The 27,892-nt window shown below is 42.4% G+C and overlaps 1 protein-coding gene across 2 annotated transcripts in view; it reads left to right on the top strand.

Moving 5' to 3' along the window:
- cica (capicua transcriptional repressor a) overlaps nucleotides 1-26,976 on the top strand; it is a 34,692-nt gene extending 7,716 nt beyond the window's left edge. Inside the window, exons 3-22 of one of the 2 annotated variants that reach the window (XM_041954684.1) lie at nucleotides 656-932; nucleotides 7,034-7,165; nucleotides 9,314-9,467; nucleotides 12,366-12,465; nucleotides 12,587-12,769; nucleotides 13,069-13,195; nucleotides 13,574-13,740; nucleotides 14,542-14,674; nucleotides 15,068-15,150; nucleotides 15,706-16,204; nucleotides 17,060-17,202; nucleotides 18,226-18,386; nucleotides 19,273-19,516; nucleotides 20,330-20,636; nucleotides 21,165-21,343; nucleotides 21,582-21,724; nucleotides 22,512-22,675; nucleotides 22,978-23,112; nucleotides 23,201-23,326; nucleotides 23,743-26,976. In XM_041954684.1, the coding sequence (XP_041810618.1) occupies nucleotides 656-932; nucleotides 7,034-7,165; nucleotides 9,314-9,467; nucleotides 12,366-12,465; nucleotides 12,587-12,769; nucleotides 13,069-13,195; nucleotides 13,574-13,740; nucleotides 14,542-14,674; nucleotides 15,068-15,150; nucleotides 15,706-16,204; nucleotides 17,060-17,202; nucleotides 18,226-18,386; nucleotides 19,273-19,516; nucleotides 20,330-20,636; nucleotides 21,165-21,343; nucleotides 21,582-21,724; nucleotides 22,512-22,675; nucleotides 22,978-23,112; nucleotides 23,201-23,326; nucleotides 23,743-24,005 (3,720 nt within the window). In that variant the 3' untranslated portion in view covers nucleotides 24,006-26,976. Of the gene's footprint in view, nucleotides 1-655; nucleotides 933-7,033; nucleotides 7,166-9,313; nucleotides 9,468-12,365; nucleotides 12,466-12,586; nucleotides 12,770-13,068; nucleotides 13,196-13,573; nucleotides 13,741-14,541; nucleotides 14,675-15,067; nucleotides 15,151-15,705; nucleotides 16,589-17,059; nucleotides 17,203-18,225; nucleotides 18,387-19,272; nucleotides 19,517-20,329; nucleotides 20,637-21,164; nucleotides 21,344-21,581; nucleotides 21,725-22,511; nucleotides 22,676-22,977; nucleotides 23,113-23,200; nucleotides 23,327-23,742 lie in introns of both variants that reach the window. The other variant, XM_041954683.1, reaches the window with a different exon arrangement.
- The last annotated feature ends 916 nt before the right edge of the window (nucleotides 26,977-27,892 follow it).

The raw sequence follows: 27,892 nt of genomic DNA, 5'->3' as shown, positions 1-27,892 counted from the left end.
TTTGTGATGTGTGATCATGTGCAAAGGATGGAGATTAAACCTCACAACATATGTAATCTTATATTATGATAAAAATAATGTATCACAGTTTCCTCTGTATAGCAATGGTACAGCACAATAGTGTCTTCATTAGCGCATGCTATTTAACATTATCCAACCCAAGTACAGTTTTTGATAAGTGGGTGGGCTTCATGAGCCCTGGGCCCTGAAAATGTTGTTAGTATCAAATACTAACTGCGACACACTTTTAGAGGTGTCTCTTAAAAGTTTGAAGCTTGCTGCAAGTCACCTTGGATTTACAGCAGTTACAACGGAGTCCAGTGGAGACCCAGAGCCAGGGCAGAAAATGCATCATAATGATCTTAGAAACTTCTGAAATCACTCTGCATTTAAGATAGTAGCTTGACATGGAAATAGTGCTTTGCTGTAGCTATGCTGTGAAGGATAGTGTTTGGAACTAACTGAACAAGTGGATTAACTGAATATAAATGGAGTACATTGAGTAGCTGGTGTCTTTTAAATCTCAAAAGATACATTTTAGGTTGAACAGTATTTTGAATATATACCTGTAATAAGATAATAAACCTGTACTACATTATTGCTATGCTCATTTCACTGCAAATACTAAAAATACTTTTTTAATGTCTCGTTCCAGTCCCTAACTCCAGCCACAGTGGGCCACACTGCCCTGTCCAGCCCCTCCATCCCCGGGTCGATGCCCACTTCATCGGGCTCAGTCCTGTCCTCCTCTGGTTCCGGAGGCAGGGAGAGGGAGAGGAAACCTGAGGGACACCAGGATGCCTCTGGAGGGGCGCTGCCACAGCCAGTAGCCTGTCACCCAACGCCAACTGCCCTGCTGCCGCTCATACTGCCAGCTGAGTCTCCTCACCCTGCTCCACGCAAGCAAATCATCATGGGACGCCCAGGGACTGGTAAGGAAGGGCGGGGAGAGGGAATGAGACATCATCATGGCACTGTGGCTTTGTTTGCGTCGGGATACAAATTCTGCTGAGCCACGCTGCCATATTGTAAAGTAGGAAGCAAGATATGTGCAGACAGAAGCTTTTGTACCCTAGCCTAGTGCGTCTTGCTTTCATTATCTCTCTAGGGTTGCGGGAGTGTCATCAGAGTGCTATGGCTATGACTCACGTACACCTTACTATTGTTTGCTTGCTTGTAAGAAAGTAACCATACTCACAGCATGTTTTTTGTTCCCTTGATTTACCTTCGTAGGGCATTTTGACCTTTTCAGTGAGCGTTTTTAGTGAGTTCTTAATTTATATTTAGTTGGTGGGTATATGGCAGATTTTTTTTAGATATTATGATTTACCATAATGGGCAAAGTAAGAACACAAAAAGGGGGTTCTGCTGCTTTGGGCTGCTTGTTGTCTAAGAGGCGCTCTTTTTTGCCAGCAAACAGTAAACAATTGCTTTATCAGTGGCTCCCATAAAATCAGCCACAGTGGACACCGAGGGAAAATAATTACATTCATGCGTATTTTCTGACAATGAAAAAGAAAAACCACGGGTAAATAAATTATGAAGCTGTTGGCATTAGAAATAATTCATTTTTGCCCACTTTTTAGTCCATTTCTGCATGTAGATTTAAGTGTTCGGGGTGCGTGTAGTGTGATATAGTATGTTTATTTTCCATATGGGTATCATTACCTTCATAAATCATACCACCAGCTAACTCCCTGCAATATTAGGTGGACTGTAAATGTCAGAAAGAGCACAGTGTTGTTTGTGAGAGAATGAAAAGGGGTGATGTCACCCATACCAGCACCCTCTTTTCCTCTTTCTCATCCTCTCTTTTAAAGTACGTATTTGGCCAAAAATCTGTTGTGAAAATATTTTGTCAGCTTTTGTGTGCACACTGTTGCATAGAGGGAAATTGGCCAGCGAGAAATACAGTAGAGGTGTTTGGGTTAATCATATACTGTATGCTTGTTTCCATGCCAACCTTGCGATATTACAGCCAAACTGGTACTTTGAATATAGATAAGATAGTTTCCATTTGTATCAGTGTATCATAATTTCTCATTTTGTGTCATTTTAGCACAATACTTTCTAAATCTGAAAACTGAAAGTCTTAATAAATGTACAGGAATTTGTCTTAGTGCAGAGAGATATTGGCAATTAAGATGTTTTCTGTTTCACAGTTCATAGTGACAATAAATAGTATGTACAAGTCAGACACATCCAGGAAACATGGCATGGTTGCAGTTACAGATGGTTTTATTTGATTTTTGAATTTGCAATTTTGATATTTACTAGTTCAGAACGATTTTCTTATTAAAATCTAATTTCTTGACTTGGATGAAGTGCTGAAGACGACTTGAAAAAGTGAAACCTCCATCTTCTTAGGCATGAAGATCAGAAAAGATTTGGCATATCAGTCGTTCAGGCAGCCTCCCAGACCTGCCGCTCATTGTGTGTAATTTGTGACTCAGTGTGTGTAATGTCAGAGTTATTGAGTGTGCTTGTGTGTGAGTGTGCAGGGGGTGTTGCCCTGTTCATATTTACACATGTGTGTGTGGGAGAGAGAGATAAGGGGTGTTTCACAGAAACTTGAAAGGATATTGACATGTCTAGACATGCAAGACTGAAAGCACGAGTGCAGAGAGCAACAAGGACATTCACACCTCCTCCTCCACTCCACCCCACACACACACACACACCCACATGCACACACACTCTCTCTTGTCTCAGTGTTCCAGACAATCAACAACCTCAGACAGGGCATCAAGGGCAGGTCCAGCGTGATGTGAATGTGTTTCATCACTCTCAGCAGAAAAAGGAGTAATTGTATTGCTGGCGTGTTGTCATGGATACACTGTTTCCACCGGTAGAATTAGTGCAGTAAAGCGTTGAGGCCTGAGCTGATTACCGGAGCGCGCTTTTATTTCTCTCTCCCTCTCACATCCCTCGCACTGCTGCTAACAGCCACCTGCCTCTGTAGCGTAACGTTTCCTCTGCCATACATTTTTAAAAACACCTAGAGCCACAGTGGGCCCAGAAACAAACACAGGCAGAAGGCGGTGGGGGCCCCACGGCTGAGATCTCTCCTATATATAGCCCAGCTCAAGTGCAGCTGCATTAGCATCGCAAGTTTCATTACTGTTCACTTCGAGTGCCTCTGCAGCCTTCAGTGGAGAAGAAGAAGAGATTAGAGCTCAGATGTAGCTGAAGTCCCATCTTGTTACACAAGCTGAGGAACTTCTTTATTGCTTTTGCACCTACAGTGGTAGTAATGTGTAATCATACGACAGGTGGAAATCTACAGCTGAGTTGCCTAATTTTCCCACCTTGAAGCATGAAGACAGCTGTTCACCCTGTCAGGTGTGTTTCTTTATCACTACTGTCGCCCCCTAGTCCTCCGTCAAGTGGACCATATTCTTCCCAACTCACCACCATCGGTGCTTCCCTGTAATATTCATGCCTCATGACTTCAGGGTGTCAGCAGGTCCATTAAAAGTCTCAAGAATCTCAAGTCAGATTTATTTAGCACCTTACAGATGATGCTAGTGTTATTCTATATTTCTCTCACTGTCGAGTACAAAACCAGTGATGTGTTAGTCTGTCTCTCTTTTCCACTCGCCCAGTCTTTGGCCTAACACCCATTTATTCCTTCTGAAGCACTTTTTTGAAGACCTTGTCACCAATATGTATTTTCATCTTTAAAAAAAAGGCTTGTAATTTCCTAGAGCAGTTGTGAACTGTATTTTTTAGCAGATGTCAGTCAGTCAGGAGTAAGTAGAGTTATGACTGAGAACTTTTTTCAATGGTGGATTAATACACATTTGGTGTTCTTGTGGGTAATTACAGGAGAAGGATGGTGTATGTCACAGTGCTCATCGCAAGTAAGGAAAATGCCAACCAGTTCCACAGTGTGATGTGTTTGGAACATTTTCATTCTTACATTTTCATGGCATTTATTGATAATAAAAACTCTCGTCACCAACTGAGAGGCAGTGACGAATGTTGATTTTCCACTTCCAGTGAGTGACGTTCTGACTGTCATGTATATTCACTGTTACAGTGTTACAGGACAGGGTTCATACAGTATTGATCCTATAAACCTAAAAAAAAAAAGAATAAATAATAAGAATAAAATAAAAAAATAAAACAGCATGTACAGCTATTTATATTGTAATATTTTTAATAATGTTTTCAAAAGTTATTTATTTTAAGTGTTGGACGGCCTCGCTATAAACTTTTCCTGTTGCACCAACATAGTTTATTTTCATTGTTAATTTGATGTTAAATCCAATTCAGGATAGCATTGAAATGTCATAAAAAGTATGAAATTTGCCTTAAAACTTCCAATAACCTGCTATTGATTACTAAGCGGCCTCACAGAATATTCAAGTCAAATATTGAAATAATGAAATATTTGATTCAGCTTTTAGTAGATCAGTTTTTTTGTAATAGTCTGACAACATTTAGGTTTAATGAGAATGGAGATTTTAAACAAAGAAGCTGGGTTCAGTCCCTGAAGTTGGCTAGTGTCCACACTGCTGATTAGAGCTAGACTAATCAATTGTCCAATCGTTTTGTATGTATACAGTGTGTAAAGAAAAATATTTGCTCTTGTCTAATATATCATTTTCAAATGTATGTCATCAATACATTTTCTGGTCTTGCCCAGCTTAAGAAAGCAGTTTCTGGTGTGTCAGACATTTGAATGAGCGTTATTTCTTTATGCAAACAGCAGCATAAACTGCCAGTAAGAAGTAAAGAGTGCAAGGGTCAGAGCACAGTGGTCATGTGACATCAGAACCACTATTCAAAGACAACTTATTGAACTGACAGTACCTCCAGGACATATTTACATTTTCTTCATCATCTAGCTCAGCAGAATCTGGATCTCCATTTTAGATGAGCATTGGCCAGAGAATGGTTAAGCTATAAATAGACCATTTGAATACTTTATTAAAAGATTATTAATGGAAACGGAAACTGGACATTGCAGTGCTGCAGTAGAGTTCATAGCCAGTTTACTTCCACTAAGCTGTACCCATATGTGGAATACTGCAGTCGGAAGGTGAAACTGTTTAAACCTCAGTCTGTTGTGGCTGAAATATTTATTTTATAAATGTACAGACACTGAACTGCTGCTGATAAAACCATGAACTATTCCTCTGATTCCTAAAACAGAAATATCCTAAGAACGCAGCAGTGATGGCATCAGAAGTAATAGTTGTGGTTGTATTTGTCGTACTACTTGTGGTGGTGGTGTTTGTTGAAGTTGTACTAGTAGTAGTGTTGGTAGTGGGAGTAGTATTAGCGGTAGTAGTAATGGTAGTAATACAGTGATAGTGGTGGTAGTATTAGCTGTAGTAGAGGTTGCAGTGGTGTTGTGATGATATAAACATGTATTACCTACAGTAGTGTATTACCTACAGTAGATACAGTAGAGTACTGCTGTCGGAAGCTAAGAACTATAGACTCACCTAAAATAATCAATGTCAGTTTCAGTACGCTGTATTTTGAATATTTTCACCACTTTACTTTGCCACCAGACAGCTCTTTCCTTTGGCACTATATTTTCTCCGTTTTCTCCAACCATAAACACTCCTCGCACTGGTCCAGACCACCGCCAAGTAAGCCAGGGAGACACTTGCTGAAGAGCACTGCTGTACTCAACCATCAGGCAATTCAGCGCTAAATACCTACAAATAAATGACTTACCAAACAACCAGGGAAGAAACGCTGGTTATTTGGTGCAGTTTCCAGAGAAGGCTCCCCACTCTCTGTTTCAGCCCGTTCAGTCTCCATCCTCTGCATACTCTGCCTCGTAAAGGTCTCCGCAGTGAACAGCATTTCGTCATTGCTGTCATAATCACCTATTTTTTATTTGTTGTCTCTTCCATAAAGGGCTGAAAGTCTGACCCTGTGGCGTAATACAATGCGAGGCACAGTTGCACTTATGCGTAGGAATACAGACGTTCTATGATTAGGAAAATGTAGTGCAGAAGGAAAGAGCTGTCTGACGGCAAGGTAAAGGGCTGTCTGATGGTGAGGTAAAGGGCTGTCTGATGGTGACGTAAAGACCTGAAAATATTGTAAATACAATATAGCGTACACAAGTAATATTGATTTTAGGTGGGCCTTTTTATTTAGGTTATGAAATATGTTTTGCTGCTGTCCCTGGGGTGTAGAACAAACACGGGAATTGAGTTAATTTGACCTGATGATAGTGCTGGATGAAAAGTTAAGGGATCACCAAAGTGATAAGGTTTCATCCTCAGGGGACCAGAAAATTTCATGGCAATTAATCAGATAGTTATTAGATATTTCAGTCTGGACCAAAGTGGTGGACTGATGCGCCGACACTGACATCCAGGGAGCAACATTACCAAATTTTTTCAATGCACACTAATTATGTGAAGATTTTTGTCTCATGTAATATAAAAGTGGATTTGAATTTATCGTCAGCTTAATTAGTTTACATGAGGTTTTGCATGCATATTGTGATATATACGTATCTGTATTCAGAAAATATTGTAATATTGCTTGCAACCATATGACCCATCTCTTAAAAGTAGAAATGGTGTCGTGTACAATAAAACTTGTAGTCTTTCTTGGCTTTAAGTGGTTCCCAATGCAGAGACCATTGAGTTCAGAGTCTGGAGCTCGGCAGCAGTGTGGTGGCAGTCTAGACAGAGTAGTCTGTAGTCTGGAATCTCTGTGGATAAAATAACAGGTTCCCTCATCACATCACACACCACATGACCTCTCAACTCTCATTATCCTGAGGGATGGTCTCTATGCATGTGTGTGTTGGAGAGGGGGGCAGAGTAGGTGACTGAATACACAACTCCATTCATGGTCTTCAGTCTCTGGCAGTTTCTATGAAAGTGTAGTTTTTAGTAGCGCTTTAGCTCATCGCTGGCTGACAGTCACATAGGATTTCACACGCTGCCAGAGGGCAGAGCACTACCTTCTGTCTACGGTCCATGATACTGAGATGGATAAACATGATGACATTTCACTTTTTCTCTCTCCCTCTCCCTTCGTGTTCCCACAGTTTGGACGAACGTGGAGCCTCGGTCGGTGCCAGTGTTCCCTTGGCATTCGCTCGTCCCTTTCCTGGAGCCCAGCCAATCAGGAGCGGCTGCCCAGCCTGCTGATGGCCAACAGCTTGTCAATCAGAGCAAAGGTAGCAAATTACCCCACTCCTTTTCTCTGGACATGACATCATGACTTGTTAACCTGAAGGAGAGACACAGATGGCTAATATCACTGCTTGTACCCAAATATACATAACTATATACTCTAAGCAAGTTTTTCCTGTTATAATCATAACAGGAAATACTGTGTAGGGCTGTGTTTCTCAAGTGCTGACTGCCAAAACACTCCAGTACACAGCCAGTACAAATGTTGGTAGGGCATACCAGCAGCCAAGTCAGTGTTTCCCTAAACAGTTGCAACTGAATTGCAAATCAGCACAGTTGGTGTTCACACCAATATAGTTCCAGTAACATTGTTGATAACACTATTTATTGACTGCAGAGCTAAAATTTATTCAGAGACTAATTTTGACTGGTGAGGACGGTCAGTAATCCAAACGCGTTTCCTTTTCCACAGAGCTTAACGAGGCCTCATTTTAGGTTCTCCTTAAAATGCTGGTTTTGTCCAACAAGCAATGTAAAACACAAAAGATATTAAATTTGCCGGTATAAATGACAAAAAAAGCAGCAAGCATTGCGTCTGAGAGACCAGAACCAGTGAATTGGTGATTCAATTTCTGTCAGAGGAGTTATAGATTAATTGACTAATCATTTCAGGTGTAGACAGTTAAATACACCAGCTTACATTTTGGGAAATTCTAACACTTTAGTCTCAAAAAACAGTTTGCTGTTTTAACATGTATAGGAGCTGTGAAAGATAAAACCAGCTTTATTTTGGTGATTTTTTTTAAAGAAATCACCACAGTTTTCTAAGCATTTTCCATCAATATAAATACTACTTCATAGTTACACCAGCCTTCAGAATGTAGGCTTGTGTCTATAAACCTGGTCAACGGAAGCAAGCTGACATGACGGCTACAGTAAACTTTGTTGGCAAGATGAAAAAACAAAACGTGTCAACACAGCTGTCCAATCATACCTTAGTAACTGTAACTAGGCACCGGCAGCACTCTGAAGCTTTGCATTTGTCTCCACGTTGATGCGGTCTGTGTGCCGCTCGAAGAAGAGTGATAGCTCGAGAGTTTGGAGGGTGGCGTGTTTTTGGAGTGTTTCAAAAACCTAAAACACAAGAGCAAACGTGAGAAAAGTATTAAACCTTGTCTTTATCTGCTCTGATGTAAGATGCAAATGTTAGCATGTCTGGACAACTAACTTACTGTCTACAGTAGTAACCAGGGCGAAGGCAGCGGGCATGTTAGGTTGTTTCTACATGATTTGTGGCGATACAGATTACATTAGGGAAAAACCTGTTCAGGACCGACACAACTGCTTTTTATGGTCTGCGAGCCAAGATGTAACTATATCAGAATTTAGAGCAACGATAGCAGCTCGGTCCTGCTCTTTGTTCGTTTTGGGGAAGTTCACACTCTAGCAGCTCCAGTCAAACTTGCATTAGATGCTATTGCGTTTGTCAGACTCACGGCTTATTTCTCATATCCTCAAATCGTTCCCTCTTCTCTCTCACACACAATGCTGCTCCTTGTAGACATTACGTGGATCAACAACTGATGAGAATGCTGATTTTAAGCCTGGTACAAGTAGCTTTAGCCTCGGTCTGTCAGGGTTCTTGTTTTAAAATGCGTCACATGGAAATGTCAGCTGGAGACAGACTTCTCAGCTAATTCACAGAGTTTAAGCATTAGCATTAGTTTACATTAGCTAAGTACACTTCAAAGACCTAGTGTTTCAAGACTTACTGTGAATCCATGGTAAATCTGCCACTGCTATCATTGTTAACTCTGTATGTGCAGGGCGAGACTGGTATGCTTGACATGCGTTGCAACAGTAACTAAAGATGGTGGGGCTTAGCAAATGGTCAATTACTAGATTTAATGAGAAAATACTTCTGTAATATAGAGATGAAGTCACTAAACCCTTGAAGGAACATTTTTAAATGTGACTTATCTTTAACTCTATATGAAGTATTCTTCGTACTACTGCATCAGATTATAACATGTAGTCAGAGCTTCTCACACCTCCCACAGTCAGTTGGCCAGAATAGAGCTATCCATCAACAAGCCGCATGCAGGGTAGCCCTGCATTTACACTTACGGCACTGTTACTTACTTTCAGAAAGCTTTTCTCTGACTGGCGTATAAATGGCTTTTATTTTTCAGAGCCTCGTTGCGGTGTGGCCCTGGTGAGCGAGGGGCGGACCGGCCCTCCAGATCTAGAGAGGGGATCGCCGTCATGCCCTCCCCCGACCAATGACAATCCTCCTGCAGACAGGGGTGGGGCTGACAGCGAGACAGAGAGTGATACAGATGACCCGTAAGTATTTGAAATATTTATGTATTTTATTTTATTTTTTTATTTGTGTCTGATTTTTTCCTCCTCTCTGGCATTATCAAGATCAAAGAGCTTGTCATGGTGCTCAATGTTTTTAATTGTAAGATCTGTCCTATATATTTCATTTTGGCACAAATAACGAAGCAGAATAGAACAGTGCAGTGCTCAGCAGTGCATTTTGTGTTGGTCGCAAAGTCTGGCAATGGCTACAGATGGCGAATGGAATCGAGAGAAGAAGGAGAAGTACAAGAAACAAAAGAGTTGATCTAAATTCAGGTGTAAAGTAACGCTGTGGCACGTTGTGAAACGAGGTCAGTTCACCAGTCAGACACTTGTGTAAATTATCATTGGCAAGCAACAGATTCCTGATTTGATCTTTGCTTTAATTGCTCAGGATTTTTTGGCAATGTGTGTAAATTATATGTATTCATTTTGAAAAAGTAGCTTGTAGCTATATTAAATTTTCTCATATACTTTAAATGTGAAAGAGAAAAGAAAAGGTGTCGTCAGACAAGTTCTAAAGCTAACCTTATGTCATTTAAAAAGTATCCTAACTTTTTTTTAGAGCTACATTGAAATGTTATTGAAATGAAACTTATTTTGAGCACACATTGTGTTTGTTTCCTCTCTGCGACTCTGGGTATGACTCAGTCGAAAGCAGATAGTAACTGTGGATTATATTAGATGCAGCTTGTCGTTGTAGTTTGAATCGTCGGCTTTAAAACTCTGAAGGACGCTACGCTCTGAACAGGTGCACTGAAATCCACCTCTGACAGCAAAATTCAAAAGAAACAAACAACAACAAACAACTTCTTTACCAGCTGCATCAATGTGTGTGTCTGGCAAGAGTTGTACAGTCTGTGCTTGCTCATTCCACTCAGTCTCAGGCTGCGTCTCTGCGTCTGGCTGGGTTATTGCTCTTTCAGAGTGACTCAGACGGGCTGCGTGGCTGTCTGGCTGGTAGTGTGGTTTTCAATGTTTCAGGGTCACCATGCTCACAGTGATGGCGGGTCTGTTTGCGAGCCGCCACCGCTGTGAGCACAAAAAGAAATGCTTCAGTAATCCTTCAGTGTTGCAGTGATTACACCTGTTATCTGGATACATCTCAATGGAGAGACTAATGGCATTAATGAAAACAAACTTGACACATTTAACAAGATTTGCGCTCCAGTTTTTAGCCGTTTTACTCTGCTTTTACAAGTTTACCCCTACTGTAGGCATGCTTACAGATGCATACAAAATGTATAAGTACAAATATATTCTTATCTGTAGATTATTAGTTTCTTATGCCTTCCTGCTCTCTTTTTTGTATTTTTTATTGCAATACTGTACACACACAAACAGACAAGCTGAAACATCCTCTATAAAATGAAGGAAACATCCCCCATAAAATGAAGGATGGTTGTTGGACAGTAATAACTGATATACACCGGCGTATGACGTCACTTAGCAGGAGTATACTGTAGCAAGAAATAGTGTGTCGAAGACGTTCAGTCAGCCTCCTGTCACTATAATGTGTCTCCCATGAAGCTCCCTGATTTTTCCCACTAAAAAGAAAGCTCTCCGTCACCCACACACGAGCATTCATGCATTCGCCTATAAACATGCACACAAATAGCACATCTGACTTGACCCCAGCCAAACTAAACATAACCCCATTTTCCCTGACACCTTATGACTGGGGCATTGATCGTTTCCTTTCTTCCATGGCTAAATTTCTGCCTTCGTGGATGCTGCGTGTGCTCTGCTTTCGCCTTGTTGTTTATGTAATCTTTACTTTATTATGTGTTTTCACAATATAATAAAAATGCTTCAGTAAAACTAGACAAGACGGAAAAAAACCCATCATATTCATACAGTCGCGGCTGGGTTCAGTCTTTGATAGAGAGTCAGACGTTCTGTCTGCAGACTCACAGTTTCAAAAGATGTTTGCAATGATCATGACTGTTATGCTCACAATTAAACCGTTTTCTTGCTGGTTGTGTCAAGAAAATATGAATCCAGGTTCATGCACCACGTTTTGTTCTGTTGCTAATAGTTGGAAAGTCTGTGGCATATGTTTCATACAAAACTGCACAAAAAAACAGAAGTTGCAACTACTGATTGGCTGATTGTTTGTGCCTGGGAGCTTGTGGCTCATTTTGCTAACCCTCTTCCTATTTCAGTTTCTGACTTGATTTGTCTTTTATTATTCATGTTCTCTCTTTGGCTCTCTGCAAGTGTCATCACCAGCAAAAACTGTACTGTTACCGAAATAATAATAAGAATTTGTATACAAAGGAATGTCTGTTTTACTATTCTGTTTCTCCAACAGCTATAACACAATAGTAAGTCAAGCTTAACCCAGTTTGTGACAGCATTTCTATTTGCTTTTTTTGTTTACTCTGTGTCTGGTTTCTTTTTCCTAGAAACTTGGCTCGCAAGAAGAGTCTATTTGAAGTAGAAACACCATTTTTCTGTGCAATTGGCTGAATAAATAGTCAGTGACTTACATGTGTAGCAATAAAATCCACAGCTGAACAGATAAAGAAACATGCATTGATTATCTCGACAGTGAATAAAAGGAAAATAACATCAGGAAGACGCTGTTCTGTATAGCTTACATGTGATATCTGTGTGTTATCATTAAAAAACATGTGTCTGCAGGTTAATCAAAAGGCACATTTTTGTGGTTCATACATGTCATACTTGTTGAATGAACCTTCACCACAAACGTGTAAAATAAACAATATTATCTTAATAAATTCAAATGAATTCCTCCCTAAATCCTTCACAACTTTCTGACCTTGTTACTGTCCTGAAAGTCCCTCAGGAATCCCCCTTGATTTCCTGTCTCTTGTGGACTCACAGTTTCGCTTTGTTTTCTCTGTGTGAATGCAGGTTCTCCCCAGGTGTGGCCAATGATCCGGCGCCATCCACTGGAGCCACGAAGAGACGCACACAGTCCCTCAGCGCCCTGCCTAAGGACGGAGACAGGAAGGTCAGTCCAGTGTGCAGACAGTCAATCAGTAGAAAGGCGAACAGATGCAGAAAAACAGACGACACTCCTGCAGCTTACCATCAATGTCTAAACACTCTGTCCTCTTCCAAACCACATATAGAGGGAGAAGGACCACATCCGCCGTCCCATGAATGCATTCATGATCTTCAGTAAACGCCACCGCGCCCTGGTGCACCAGCGACATCCAAACCAGGACAACAGGACAGTCAGCAAGATCCTGGGGGAGTGGTGGTACGCCCTGGGGCCCAATGAGAAGCAGCAGTACCACGATCTGGCCTTCCAGGTGAGGATTTGCTTGAAAATTACTTAGTTTGCTTCTTATCTTCAATTTACAGGTTGTTTCGTATTGTCGGGTACAAAGTAGAGTTAACATTCTTGTAATGAATTGATCAGGATGTTTTCAGCTAAACACTTTTGCATTCACTGAAATAAATAACATAAATAAATGTGCTGTTTACTGCTAATGACCGTAGCACAACAGTGACTCTTGAGTCAGTATGTGAGAGCTCTAATTTAAAAAAGGCACCATGGCTGAACAACAGAAAGTTAAAGACCCTCCTCCTCCTCCTCTTCCTCCTCCAGGTGAAAGAAGCCCACTTCAGAGCCCACCCAGACTGGAAGTGGTGCAACAAGGACCGCAGGAAGTCGCTGTCAGAGGGCCGTGGGACGCCAAAGGAGCCGCGTGAGAGAAGCATGTCGGAGAGCATTGGTGTGTGTGTGTGTGTGTGCTGATGAGAATTGATTAGCATCTTGTGACATTGACTTAACATCTGTACAAGTAAAATTTCTTGGATCAATGAATGGTTTTGAACTTCATGTACTGCTTTTAATCTTTTTTTGTCTGGTTTAGATCCTGCAATGACATAAAATACTTTCAGTCATACTGAACCTTTTTCTGAAAAAAAAAAGGAATTATAAAAGACCTTGTACTGATTTTCATTGTGCATTGCAGACGTTTTGCTGATGCTCTTAGACAGAGCGTTGGTGTGGATTTTATAGAACTGATTCTAAGTTTTATTGATCTGTTTTTAGATGATACACTGTGATATTTTATCTTTGTTCAGAGTTTTTCTCCTCTCTTCTCCAGACCCCCATTCGGAGTCCCAGGTGCTCGAGGGGAAGGGAGGAGGCTCAGGCTGGCCGGGGGGATTGGAACGTCAAGGGGGGATGTTTGTGGGGCAGCACCCCCGTCCCCGAGCCTTTTCCCAGAGTGCCATGCACACCCTGGAGCAGAGGGAGAGAGACCTGGAGAAGGTAGGAGGTTGTTAATCTGTAGCTCAAAGGCAGCAAACAAACTCTGGAGATTTAACAATGTGAAGTAATCTGTTTCAAATCTCCAGCTAGTTTAATCTTAAAACTAGAGAAAGTTAAAATGATGTGCCTTCAGTCAAGTCAGCAGTCATCTCATGTGTTGCAGCTAAGAGAACAAAGAAAGAAGTAAAGCTAATAAAAATGCAGAAAATAAAAGCAACAGACTGAAACATTTCTTTGGGAAAAAAAACAAACAAACATGGCCAATGCTATGCGAGCGCCTACGCACCAACATGAGTATGTGCCTTCACAGACGGCAGACGTGTGTCCTTCACACTGCAGAGCATTTTGGTTGAACTGTACAACTGAAAGCACGCTGTTCAGAAACAGTTCAAATGGACTGTCTTTGTTCTTTGCGTGAGGGCTTGAGTTGTTGCTGCTGAAAACCCGCTGAAAGCTCTGGGGGAGCTCAGCCTCCAACTTCAAAGGTTTCACTTTCTACTTTTTTAGTGCCTTTGAAGGTATGAGACTGTGGTGTTTGCTGCTTCGCTCCTAATCACAGGGGGATAGGCCTGCATGTTAGCTCTTTTGTTTTGAAGGCATCCATTTAATGCTGGTGGCTAAGCCTTGTATGTATGCATGCTTTGATAATAGCAACATTACATCTGTCTGAAGTGTAGTTGTTAGGTACTTAAGGTTCTTATTTTTGAGTTTAAAAAAAAACATTGTGTCTACAACAGCTACTGAGACATGTCTTAGAATGATTTAGATTGTAAACTGTCCTTCTTTTCTCCACTGTGTTAGGAGGACGGGGCCAGTTTGTTTCACCACCGGCCCCTGCCTCAGTCCCTGTACCAGGGCGGTGCCAGCGAGGACGTGACCAGTGACGAAGAGCGCATGGTCATCTGTGAGGAAGAGGGGGACGATGATGTCATGGGTGAGTTAGATGATTGGCAGGAATGATCTAGCGGTGGTTAGCGCGACTGTTGCATAACCACCAAGTCATAGTTTCAGTTCCCACAATAACCAGTGTGTCTTTAAAAAAGACAGGCATAATGACTGTGTCAGAAAACACCTAAAGGCTATAAAAAGTAGCTGAGTCATCTGGCCCCAGCTCCAGCCGCGGACTGGTAATTACTTGTGTTAAAATATAGCGATAAAAATGTGATACTGGTAGTTTGAAGACCAGACACCAGCAATGTTGCTTCACACAACTCTAATTGCAAATGAAATCACTTCCAAGGAGCAGTTGAAAGTACATTGTGTGTTCAGTCGCCTTTGCTGAAATTTGTTGAAACCCTAACTTCTGATATCCATGTCCTACCCTCAGAGGATTCCTGTCCTGAAGGCTCCATTGACCTCAAGTGTAAAGAGAGAGTGACAGACAGTGACGAGGATGAACCAGATGGACAGGTAGCTGCAGTGATCATCAAATAACTTGAAATACTAGATCACTTTGAGGTAGATTTAAGTGGGCCACCACGTCTCTCCACTCCCCTATTTTGTATTGCATATACATATACAATATAAAGGAAATGTTGCTGATTTGCTTATTTTTTTTATTCAGTTGTTTTCTGATTTGTACATAGCCTCTACATCAAGAATTAAGAATAAGGTACCAGAATTAGTAAAAAGCTGCACTGTAAAAACATTTCCTATTAAGTAAAAACTAAACCTGGGTCTTAATCAGCTGTGTAAGTCAGGTATTGATGTAGCTTGAGTTACGGTGTTGAGTCTTTCGGAGTTGCATTCTTATATCAACAGTGTAATTCTGCATGTAAATCATCAAATCATTGGTGGTTTAAGATTTTCAGTTTCTGAAGTCCTTTTTCCGATTAAGCATTAAAAACCTACAGATTTTCCAGAGTTACTCTAAGTTCAGAAAGTTGTGTGTTCATGAAGAAGAGAAGAACTTTACATAATAACTTTCCCGGCTTTGATCTCTCCATCGCTCTCTCTTCCCTCCAGCATGGCTTCAAGCCAGTGGCTCGCTCCTCTCTCCCCCCTTCCTCTCCTTCCATCCCTCACTCTGACTCCACCTCAGCTAAAGGGAATGGAGGAGGAGGAGGAGGAGGTGGTGAAGATGGCTCTGACAGGGAGAGAAAGAGAGGCACAGACGGTGGAGAGGAGACAAGCGAGGGAGGATCCAAGAGAGAAGAAACAGCTGGAGGAGAAGGAGGTGGTGGAGGTGGGCAGTGCGTCTCCTCTCTGTCCATCTCAGGCTCAACATCCAGCACCCAGGCTCCCCTCGCTTTGGCCCAGCAGGGTTTGACCCAGGTCATCGGCGCCGTCCGCATGGCTCCCACTATGGTGACCAATGTGGTACGACCCATCGCCAGCACACCCATCCCCATCGCCAGCAAGCCAGTGGAAGGAGCCGTCACCCTCAGCTCCCTGCCCCAGGACAAGAAAGCCACTCTCCTGATTGGAGGAGGCGGAACTCAGCAGCTGCCAGTCACTGCAGGGGGTGGGTACCTGTCCTCGTCCTCCTCTCCCGGTCCAGTCAGTGTTACCCCTTATGGGGGAAGCAGCCTGGTCACAAACCTGGTTCTGGGAGGGTCCTTTCCCGCTGCCCAACCAGTGCAGCTCCTCACCCAGCAGCCACACGCACAAACCCCCCTACCTGTTCTCCAGCCCCAGCTCCACCCTACCTCCGCCACCTCCTCTGTCACACCTCCCGCCGGCCCCAAGCCACTAGCTCAGGTCCAGTACATCCTGCCTACTGAGAGCCCCTCCTCCCCTCAACTCACCCACCAGCAAATTCTCTCCCTGCCCACCACTGCCGCCCTGGCCAATGGCGTGCACTCGGGGGCGGGAATCAGAGTTGCGTCAGTCAGCCCTGGGACCAGAGGTGAGACAGAGAGCAATGATTGGCTCACTAAAAAGAGTTAGAGTTAGTAGTTTTCACTGGTCCATTGAAAACTGAAAAAGTGTCTTTCTTTCATTTTTCTTTTTGCTGTAGTTCTCTTCCCTTACTTCTTATTAATCATCTCCACAGGAAGCACTAAAAATAGACTTGATTGGCTTACGTAAATGGGAGATAAGTGATTGACAGGAGAAACACTGTTGACATGAGTATGAGTGCCCGCCGCCCACCCATGCCTTAATCACTCTCTATTCATAAGAGTCAGAAGCAACAGAACATTGTTATCAGCAAGGAATTTCACTATTATCAGTGGCTTAAATGTCCTCTCTGTCTCAGTGTGTCTCCACCCACCCGTCGCTCCTGTTCTGTCTTCACCTTCCCTCTTTTGGCTCCATTCATCTGTTTCTCACGCTGAGTGTTTTAATTCTCTCTCTCTCTCTCTTTCTCACTCTTTAGTCCAAACCCAGTCGCCTGTCTTGCAGAGCAAGATGTTGGTTCCCATGGCAACAGTGAGAACAGGGTCTACTCCTCCTCATCCTTCCATTTCTCTGGTCGCTCCGCCTCTTCCTGTGCCGAACGGCCCCGCGACAGCAAACAAGGTAGGAACACGGTAACTGACACAAGATAGATCGACGTCACCCTGTTTGCTGACAGGTAGTTAAATCCACAACAGCAACATCAGCATTGAGAGTAGACGGAGACGACACGTTCCTGATAGGAACACAGTAGATTACAGAGGGTCAGTGTGCTACAAAGAACTTCATGCTCGACTTTGAGTGCTCTTTGACCAGTTTTAATTGGTCTGATTTGGACAGAAAATGAACTTATAGTCCAGAAATCATTTAAACACACAATATGTAACATTTCACCATTAATATCTAAAAACGACTAGACCTATGACCTATGTTATTTATTTTGTTGAGCTGTGTGCTTACATTATCCCCAATGTTTCTCGCAATGTTCAAACCCAGAGAAATTTGTTATTTTGTCCAAGTTAACGGTGCGTTTCATTTTGTCGCCTCCAATGGTGACTCAGGAAAAAACAGGTGATTTGCCAGAGAGTGAGGAAGGATGACAGCGGACATGACTGAAAATAATGTGAATAAAACTTTGTTGCATGACCTCATCTGTGAACATATCTGAGTCTCGTCAGATAGATCTTCATTGGCAACCGTGGCTGACCCATGATCCCGATGCTACGTCATGGCGCCGTCAAACTACGTCTTTTTTTGGTCATGTTTTGATTTCAGTCATGTGGCAGAAATTAATTACTGTGCGAAGTCATTATCAAGGAAAAATACAAAATATCTGCTGGTTCCAGATGTTCAAATGTGGTGATTTTCTGCTCCTTTTTCTTTTATATCATTGTAAACTGAATATTTTCAGATTCTGCTGTCGGACAAAACAACTTGATGCTAAATCGATTCATCAAAACAGTGAAATGAAATGGAAGTCATTGCTAGTTGCAGCCCTACTGCTGTGCTGCATTTTATTCAGCATGAGGCAGTTGCTTTAACAAAGTGCCAGAATCCTGGACTGTAAATCCACATCTGATATTTCTAAGTTCTGGGTTTCTTTTTAGATTGTTGGTGAATCCCTTTGTTTCTGTTTTCCCCCCAAAGATCATCCAGATCGCTCCCATGCCTGTGGTCCAAACCAACGTTCACCCTAGCGGCGCTGCAACGGTGCATCCTGGGAGCTCCTTTCCTGTTTCCATGGCAACAGTGATGGCTCCCGGTGGCGCGCCCCCACAGACCGTTCTACTGACCTCTCCACCCACCAGGTCACCACCACAGGCCGAACACCTGAAAGACAGCAAAATATACACTCTTTCAGTTTCCTCAGTTACTGCTTCAGCTGGTCAGAGATCCTTCTGAGATATAAAGATGCTGTCAGATTTCGATTTTAGCCAGGCCATGATGTTAATTGTACTTACTGTGTAGTAAATGTAAAGAAAGTTAACGCTTTGAACACATTTTCACACTCTATCATCTCTTGGAGTGATGTGAACTATGATGCTACCTGTGAAAAAGTGTCCCCCTTAAATGTCCCCTTTAAATGGTCTCAAGTTTTCCAAGTTCAGACAGGAAAGAAAATATAGTTCCATTTGGCCACATTATGGAAAGTGAAAACTGGGTGGTTTTCTTTAAATAATAAGAATAACAAACTAGTTTTTGACAGAAAATAAATCAATAACAGTTTCTATAACTGTTTAAGTCGTTTTAAGTAAAAATACCCCAAATTTACTAGTTCAGTCTTCTCAAATGTGAGTGTTTGCTGCATTTTCTGTTTTTTATGTTGTTGTCTGTTTTGGTTCTCTATCATAGTATTTGAATATATTTCGATTTTGGGCTGTTGGTCAGACAAAACAAGCAATTTCAAGTCACTAGTTGAAACCTACTTATTAGAATAAAAAAACAATACTTGATCCATCAAGGAAGTAATCGGCAGAGTCATCAATAATAAAAATATACAGTAGTTGCTGCCCTAGTTTTTTTAACGGTGCTTATTCATCATACATTTGCTCTCTCATGTATATCAATTGTGTCCATAATTTGTCTTTTTTTAAGTATATCCTGATGAGTCTTTTTGTATTTGTGCTGTAGCTGTGTTGTTGCTTAATGAGCCACAGAGATTAGTAAGCCGCTCGTGATTCTTCTCTCCTTTAGGATCACCTATGTCCAGTCTGGCCCAGGAGTTACCACAGCAACACCCCAACAGGCCACACCCGCCCCAGGCCCCGCCTATCTCCCATCATCTCTGGCAACCTTGGGCTTCACCGCCATCGCGCCAGCCGGACAAACCCTGGTTCAGCCGATCGTTGGTCAACCGCCACTGTTAGCTCCAGCCCCGCCCCTGAGCTGTCAATCACAGACCCCTCCGGGTCAGCCCTCGGGAACCGCTGGTCGTCAGGTAAAGGGGAGCAGAGAACTCTACAGTGTTAAAACCAAAGACTTTTAGAAGTGTATGGTTGTGTGGTCATAAAGAAAATGAGAAAACTAAAATGTCAAAAGAAGTTAATCGTGTTTAACAGTGAAAAATGAAAAGTAATCTACCTTTTTATTAGTCATTATTTTCCCGGTTTACTTCTTTTGCAAGGTCAGTCAAAGTCAGCGCTGAGCATTAGCAGTTGATTAATATGTGAGTCTTTTTTTGAGGCTTAGTTTTCAGTTTTATATGAGTTTGTCTTTTCAGTACGAAAACTGCAGATTTAATTTCCCGATTTCACAAAATGTCCATGTTTTATCAGTGGGTTATGAATTAATTAAACCTCATCAAAAGTCTCTTGCAATAAAGAAAGCACATGTTTAAAAATGCAGTTGTATTTGGTAAAAAAGGCAGGAATACATGCAGCTTCCAGAGGCAGCGGGATAGAAGGTGCTAGATGTAGCTTTCAGGTCAGTAAGTCATCACTATGTTAGTTTGGAGACATTAGGGAAATTACAGTAAACAAACAGGAGAAAATATTAGCACTTCTGGCCTCTGCACTAGATTTTGCAATGCGTGGCATCAGTTTTGAACAATGCTGCGTTGATTAAACTATTTTTACTTTAGGAGTAGTAAATGACTTTAATTCCACTTCCACTTTTCTCACAGCATAAATCTGCTTTAGCTTACCTTCTCATGACATGTTCATTCATATTCGTGACATGTTGTCAACGCCTCTTGTTCAAACATAGCTGAAGCCAGGAAAATAACAACTTGCTCTGCTATCTTCTTCATCAGGTACTAACTGCCATCTATCCTACACCAACCGTTGCACTAGCTACTGGCGTGGTCTCTGTGACAACTGTGCCGCCCGCAGTGGCCACCCCAGCCCAGGACGTTATAAACCCCTCCTCTCCTTTGGCGACGGGGGTGCAGGGTTCAGTGGTGGCAACACCTCAGCCTAACGTGGCAGTGGAGGTGGAGCCAAAGGTGGAGGTGAAACGGGAGAGCCAGACGGACTGTCATGCTGAGGATGGAGGATACGTGTTGTCGAGCTGTGCTACCAACTCCTCACTGGCCACCTGTGTGATTAATGCCACAGCAGGTAAGGCTTCACTGGCTTTGTATGGTTTGGTTTTAAATGTCAGCGCTGGTTTCTTGCTGTTGGTTGGCTTACTCTGCAAAAACGTTTGGTTTAGTCTTGTGTGGATCTTTAAAATTCTTTTTGAATCTCATCCCTTTTTGCATCTAACATCTAAACAAAATATTGACATCAACATGGACCCATCCTACATCTGATCGGATGAAAGTGGTACTTTATTTGCTGTTGTTGGTCTTCACTTTCAGTTTTCAAGATAGAAAAACATGTTGTTGCAGAATCATCAGATATTTTCTAAATAGTCCCCCATGGGAATTGGTGTCTGTTTACATTTAAAGCATAAAAAGGATCTATATTGTTGCGGAATCGGCCTGTTTTCAGGGAATGTTTTCCAGATTAAAAAAATCTCGTATTGAAACCGAGTTTGCAGGATTAAGGCTGACACCGTAAGACTACTGGAAAGTTGCAGTGTGCACCTTTTAAACAAGTGAGGTAAACGAGGATAGGTTTGAAAATTATATTAATCTGTTCCAGTAAAAAAAGAGGACATCAGTCTGCACATCAAAGAGGAAAATCTGAGAGATGGACACAGCAGAGAGCCACGGAGTGAGATGGACAGAGAGCGAGAGAGAGGGATGAAGGAGAACAGTGACAAGAAGGGAGGCAGAGAGACGGACAGAGAGGACCACAGCACGGGTGACAACAGCAAAGAGGTGAGAAAACCTGAATATCTGCCCCGTTCACTCATTCCTCTCTCGTCAAACCACACATTTTCTGGAGCTATGGTTCTCTTTGAAGACAAAAAAAACCCCTCCTTTCTGTTTAATTTAACACAGGTCACATGATAGACTTGACTCTGACTTTGACTGCTGAGAGTCATGGGAAAGGATCATATGCCAGGGCTGCAATGGGACCCCTTTTTGAACAGTCTTTCTCTCACTCTCTTCCCAGGCTGGACCTCGTTCCCCTCCTCCACCATCCTCAGGTTTGGACCCCCCTCCACCTCCCCCTGCAGACAGAGACCCCCCTACTTCCTCAAAAAAGACCAAGTTCCGGCCGCCGCCACTCAAAAAGACACCCGATTTTCTTGACAAGTAAGTGGGACAGTGTCGCTAGAACAGTATGAATCTTTAGCTGAGGGAACTTCACTTCCCTTTTTTGAATTTTTTTTTAGCAATCATGTTTGATTGGGTTTGGTGTCTAAAGTAACCTCAGAGTTTCTGAATTTGCTAAATGACATGAAATGGGTAAGTTCCCGTACATGAGGAGTTGAAATTAAATGTAAGATGTAAGTGTTTTCTTTTCATTTAAGCTGAGTCTTGTCTTTGACTGCAAGACCAGCTTTTATTAAAGTCTGGAGCGTTTCTCAGTGATAAAACTTCAGTTATGGATCTTGTAGAATCAATGCCAAACCAAGATAAAACAAGTCTGCCTTGTCCTTCTGGCTTTCCGGTTGTTGTAAGACAATGTTCTCTGTATTTTAACAGTTTACATTTTCTCAAGCTGAGAGAGCTCATGTAACAGTAGCTGATCTTCTGTAATTATGGCACGAAGCAGCTTGAAGATGAGCTACCGCACCCTGGAGAGGACTCCATTTGTTGACTTATTTAACACTGATTTTTACACATAGTGGCATCTAGCTCCATTTTTAGTTTATGACCAATCTTCCAACTTCATAAAATTCTGGTGGAAACTCTTTGTTTACTGAATGTGAGGGGGCGGAGTGCTCACCCTTTATGTTCCGTATTTAGACAGTAGGAGAGTGGAGAGAAGAGAAAGCCCAGGCAGAGCTCGGCCTGAAGTGATCACAAATGTGCACACATTCAGAGACCATCCCTTGATATTTTAATCATCGGATTGCACCATGTTCTCTGCATGCAGGAAACACAGTGGTGTAAGTTCGGAGACGTACTTTGAGGAGCGTTTTGCTGAGCTACCAGAGTTTAACCCAGAGGAGGTCCTGCCTTCGCCCACCCTGCAGAGTCTGGCCACCTCACCGAGAGCCATCCTGGGAAGCTACCGCAGGAAGAGGCGCAACTCCACCGGTAACCGGTTTTAACCTTTTTGGTTATTTGTTGACTTTTGTTTCATCTTCCATCTGGTTTTTACCCCAAAAAACATTCCCATTCGTTACCCTGCCATATTCTGATCTCTCTTTCTCTTCTTTTGCTTTTTGTCTTTGATCTTTATATCTCCATTTCCCTCCACAAACCGCTCTTACATTTTATCACTCCCTGCTCCACTGCCTTGTCCCCTCTCCTTACATGTCCCTATTTCTCTTCATACTCTGTTGTCCCCCTTTTCCTCCACATTCCCTTTCTTCATCCTTGACGTGTCATGTGTGCAGAGCTGGAGCTGGCAGCAGAAGACCCCAGCTCCCCGAGGAGGAAGACTCGTCGCCTCTCCAGCTGCAGCTCAGAGCCCAACACCCCCAAGAGCGCCGCTAAGTGTGAGGGAGACATCTTCACCTTCGACAGAGCTGGTACGACAGGCAACATCAGGTGCAGCCACTGCAGACCTGCTCCAAAAGGTGCATTGAAAGTGATGCTCTGTTCTCCTTGTTCAACCAGGTGCAGAAGGAGAGGATCTTCTAGGAGATTTGGACCGGGTCCCCTGCTCATCTCTGCGTAGAACTCTGGATCAGCGCCGGGCCCTGGTCATGCAGCTGTTTCAGGAACATGGCTTCTTTCCCTCAGGTAAACCACTGGTCGCAATAGTACATGATGTCACAGTAAGTACCGGAATGGACATGAAATCAAGGACTTTTTAGAGATGATTCATAATGCATTAAAAAAATCTCTCAGTTTGATAGAATTTCAATCCCCCAATAATAATAATAATTATAATAATAATAATAATTATTATTATTATTATATTTTGCACCTTAGGGTCTTTGTAGCCTTTTTCTGAATCATTGTTATGATGCTCAATAAATACAAAAAACTATACAGTACATGCAGTCAGTAGCAGTAACAGTCTTGCTATCCCCTACCCCCTTACAGAATATCACACAGGATATAGGGTAATACTTACAGTCATACAGTTTTTATAACAACTGCTCTCCTTGTTCTCTGTTTTCACTCCTCCCTCCTGTTTCTCTCACCCTCTACAGCTCAGGCCACCGCTGCCTTTCAGGCACGCTACTCGGACACCTTCCCCACCAAGGTGTGTCTGCAGCTGAAGATCCGCGAAGTCCGTCAGAAGATCATGCAGACAGCCACGCCAGGAACGCTCGAGCTTGGAGGGTCAGTTGAAGCAAACTCTGCCCTGTCCCACAGCTCCTCTTTCAGTCAATCAGCCCGTGAGGACGGAGGGGTGGAGCAGCAAGGAGAGAAAGGCCGGAGCCCCGAGGAGCCAAAAAGTGAAGGATCCTAAGCTGGAGAGGATGACAGAGTGGGAAAATCCAGGAAAAGAAGAAGAGAGAGAGGAGTGTGTCATCCCCGCCGAATGTTCTTGTATGTGTTGAACCAGTACTACAAATGACTCCAGTGGGATCCGTTCTTCTGGCACTAAACTCCACCAGACCTGGGCAGGAAAAAATTTGAGTATGGTCACAGATATTCAAGCTACTCAAGATGCATTTGAGTCTTCTAATCGGACAAAATCGGCCTCAAAAGTGGACAAATGACATGCAAGTCCCGATGAGTCAAGTGCTTCTTGTAGTATTTTCCCTTTTTTTCCTCCCAAGTATCCAGAATCTTTTCAGTTAACACTTTGCCCAGGTCTGCTCTCAGCACATTTGTACAGTAGTTTGTAGTTTGACACACAAACTCTGTGGTACACACTCTCTATCTCTCTGGCACACATACGCACACACAAACCATGGTGCATATGTAATCTCCAGCATGCACATGATCCCACATAAACACACATGCACACACACCCTTACCAAATCAGACTGTTACTCTTGGTTGGCAGTCCCAAGGAGCCGCCACCAAGGACCATGACACACAAAGGCACTTTGTCACTTATTGTGCAGATGCAGTTTGCTGTTGCCAGCCAGCCAGCCAGCCCTCAGATGCCATTGACTTGACCTCCTTCTTGCCCTTCCACTCCTCAGCACAGTGGTCGGGACACAAACACAACCCCAACGACCTCCACTTATATTCCACAGCCCCTCGATGCTGCAAGACAGACAGCACACACACACACATACAGTACACACACAAACAAGCAGTGCATGGACACATGTGTGCAGTGTGAGCACTCAAACACAAACATAGTCAACCCTGGTCTGACCAAGCCATTGGCCTGCACAGTTTTTAGTGATTGTAGTGAGAAGAGAAACTCTACTCGCTCCTGTAAAACAAAAAAGAAGGCAGGAGTTGGGATGTAGTGTGACCAATCTTTGCACCTTCAGTTATTGCCATTATGAAAGACTGAGTCCTCATTGGTGGGAGCTGATTATATACGTCTGTATGTCTGTTGGGGTGCCCTCCCCAAAACCTGTGTGAACAGGCACCGTAAAGAGATTATGTAAAGAGACTATTGGTTGTGAGGCTTTGAAGATTCAACATTAAGTTCGACACTGACCGGCTCCCACTAGAGCACAGAGAAAAGGCAGAAGAAGAAACTGGATGACGTTCATTGGATGGAAGATTCATATTCCAACTTTTGGAAGACAGATAATAGTGAATAAGGACATCAACAACAACAACATGACAAGCTTACCAACGGAGAGAAAACGTAGAATTTTAACCAAACTTCTCTGAATCTCCCAGTGGATATAATGTTGCTTTCTCTCGTTATCGTTGCCGTGGAAATAACCAGTTTTACCGTGGCCTGTTTTTCTCTCGTGGCTATTGTGTTTCTTCTCCAGCATAAAAAAAATCACAACAAAAACAAAACTTTGGACAAAGAAGGGGACAAAATCAGTCTGTGGCCCCCCTACTTGTAATTGTACCTGGGGCGGTTCTCCCCTCCCCCCTTCCCTACTCTACGATTTCTCACCAGACACAGAAGTGGGGAAGCAGGAGTGTTTGTCGTTTTGTAAAACGCAGAAATCAGGTGTTTGCACAATTTGTGCGGCCCTTCTCGTCTGGGACCGCCGCAAGTAAAATCAGGAAAGTATTGTTTTTAGAGATTGTTTTAGTAGAAAAAGTAATAACCTTATTCCGTATGTTATCAACCACATTTTTCCTCCCCTTGTCCTCCCTGCTTTCTCCCTCTTCCTCCTCAGTCCTCTGCTCCCATCTTTACCTCACCCATCTCCCTCAAAAACCCCTCAAGTGTTGTTAGAAAGTGCCCTTAAGCACTGGTCCCGGGTCAAGCGCTATGTAGCTCAGGATGGCTCTGGTTAGGGTTAGTTCAGGGAAAGCAGATCCTAGACCAGCCCTGGAGGGCAGTCTCTGGAGCCCTCCCCTCTTCCCTCTCTTCTCGACACTTTATCCTTTCCCGTCAAATGGTGCAATAGGACTTGTTTCTTTTTTTTTTTGTTTTTTTTTTGTTTTGTTTTTTTAAATGGGTGGGTTATTTTGTTTCCAGGGGAAGGCTCAGTGCCATAGACATTAAATCAGTGCAGTGCAGTCAGTGAGAGGAATGAGCTGTTGTGATACTATCTTTAACTATGGTATAAAACAAAACAAAAAAGAATCACAATTATTGTTATTGTTGAAGAGATAGAGGGTATAACTTACTAAAAGTCAAAGACAATTTTTGAATAGCACTTTTTGGCTCTTTGCTTCCTTGGTGAAGAGTGGGGGTAGTTATTATGGGTATCTCTTTTGTTTCTCTGTATACAGTTGGATGTGTGAAAAATATATATACCGGTATTTCCATATATGTGCATTTAGGTCTGTGTTTGGGTGTGTGTGTATGTTTTGGCACATGCAGGTAGTGTCCTAACACAACCAACCTCTTGTTCTTTCTCCACACAGCCACATTATCAATAGTGTATTTTTCATCGTATTCTGCATTCTACTCTAGAGACAGTATTTTTATAGTCACCATGACTATTTTGTCCGCCATCTTGACTGTTATCAAACCCAGTTGATTCAGGATATATATGAAATATATATTCAGGATATATTATATATAAATATATATAAGTACACACAGGAAATAGAAGACTATCAGTTCACATCTCTTTGGGGTTAGGGCTGTAAAGTGTCCATCTGCATGCATGTGCAATCACATGCACGCGTGTACACACCCACACAGACATATGTGCATACACACACATGTATGCGTGTGCACTGTATGATTGTGCTTAAAAATAAACTGTCCTTACTTTGGAGAAGGAATTTTAGGATGAGCGAGGTGAGTGTTATCTCATAAGCAGGCATGTTGACCATGTGCAATATTTCTAAACAACAACAAAAAAACTAAATATTGAAAATATTAAAGATCTAACACAATGTCTTATGTCCTTGAATTTATTTCACATCCCTGAATTTCTCCAGTGTTTTTATAATTTTTCAGTGTTGTGTCTTATTTGTCAGTCCACATACAGAGAATGTCAAGTGGCTTTGATAATACCTCCTGATTTATTGCAAACTCTGACTCTTCTCTTTCCAAAAAGGCAATGGGAGAGACAAGAGAAAATAGTTGATGCAGATTCATCTCAACCCACCACGGCAAGTTCCCCAAATCCCTGGAGCATGCAGTCTGTGCTTCTCCAGCTGGCCTTTATCAGGCATTTCAGTGTTAAGAGTGCTTATTGGATTAGAGAAGCTACATTCAGGTCATATTTGGTGAAAGGTGGGTTAAGGTAAGGGGAGCTGGACCATATCAAGATCCCTTTACCAGTCCACCCCTTAGTTATGTTGTCCTCCCTAAACAAGACATATCATCATATCACTGTTTATATCGAATAGAATTACGTAATATGCCTTAATTTAAAATCGAGTTAAAGATTAAAAACAGTGCTGAACTTCCTGGTATTTTTTCTTAAATGTATTTCCTTCTATCAATTTGCATAATTTGTCACTCTTTCAAAATAAAGTTACAATATGCATGGGTTAGCTACGCTAATCTGCAATGTAGAAATAACCTCTGTGCAATCAAAATAAGGTGGTCAAGTTGCCACTAACAGTAAATTTAGTGAATAATCTGATATTTAAACTGAATTCAAACGTATTAAGCCAATAATTTTATGGTTATATACCCTGTGACTGTTGCTTTTTCTTTGGCCTACATTCACTGTTAAGTAATTTTAAATTTGTAGTTGTTTTCATGTGTGAAAGCCTGGGCAGCAAACCCGAGCAACAGCTCTTTCGAACTTCATCTCCCAGGTGGCATTGCGAGCGGTCTGTTTCTAGGTG

This window comes from Chelmon rostratus, chromosome 16, assembly GCF_017976325.1.
Source record: "Chelmon rostratus isolate fCheRos1 chromosome 16, fCheRos1.pri, whole genome shotgun sequence".
Lineage (NCBI taxonomy): Eukaryota > Metazoa > Chordata > Actinopteri > Chaetodontiformes > Chaetodontidae > Chelmon > Chelmon rostratus.
The sequence above is the reverse complement of the archived record's forward strand: the minus strand, read 5'-3'. Positions and strand labels throughout refer to the sequence as shown.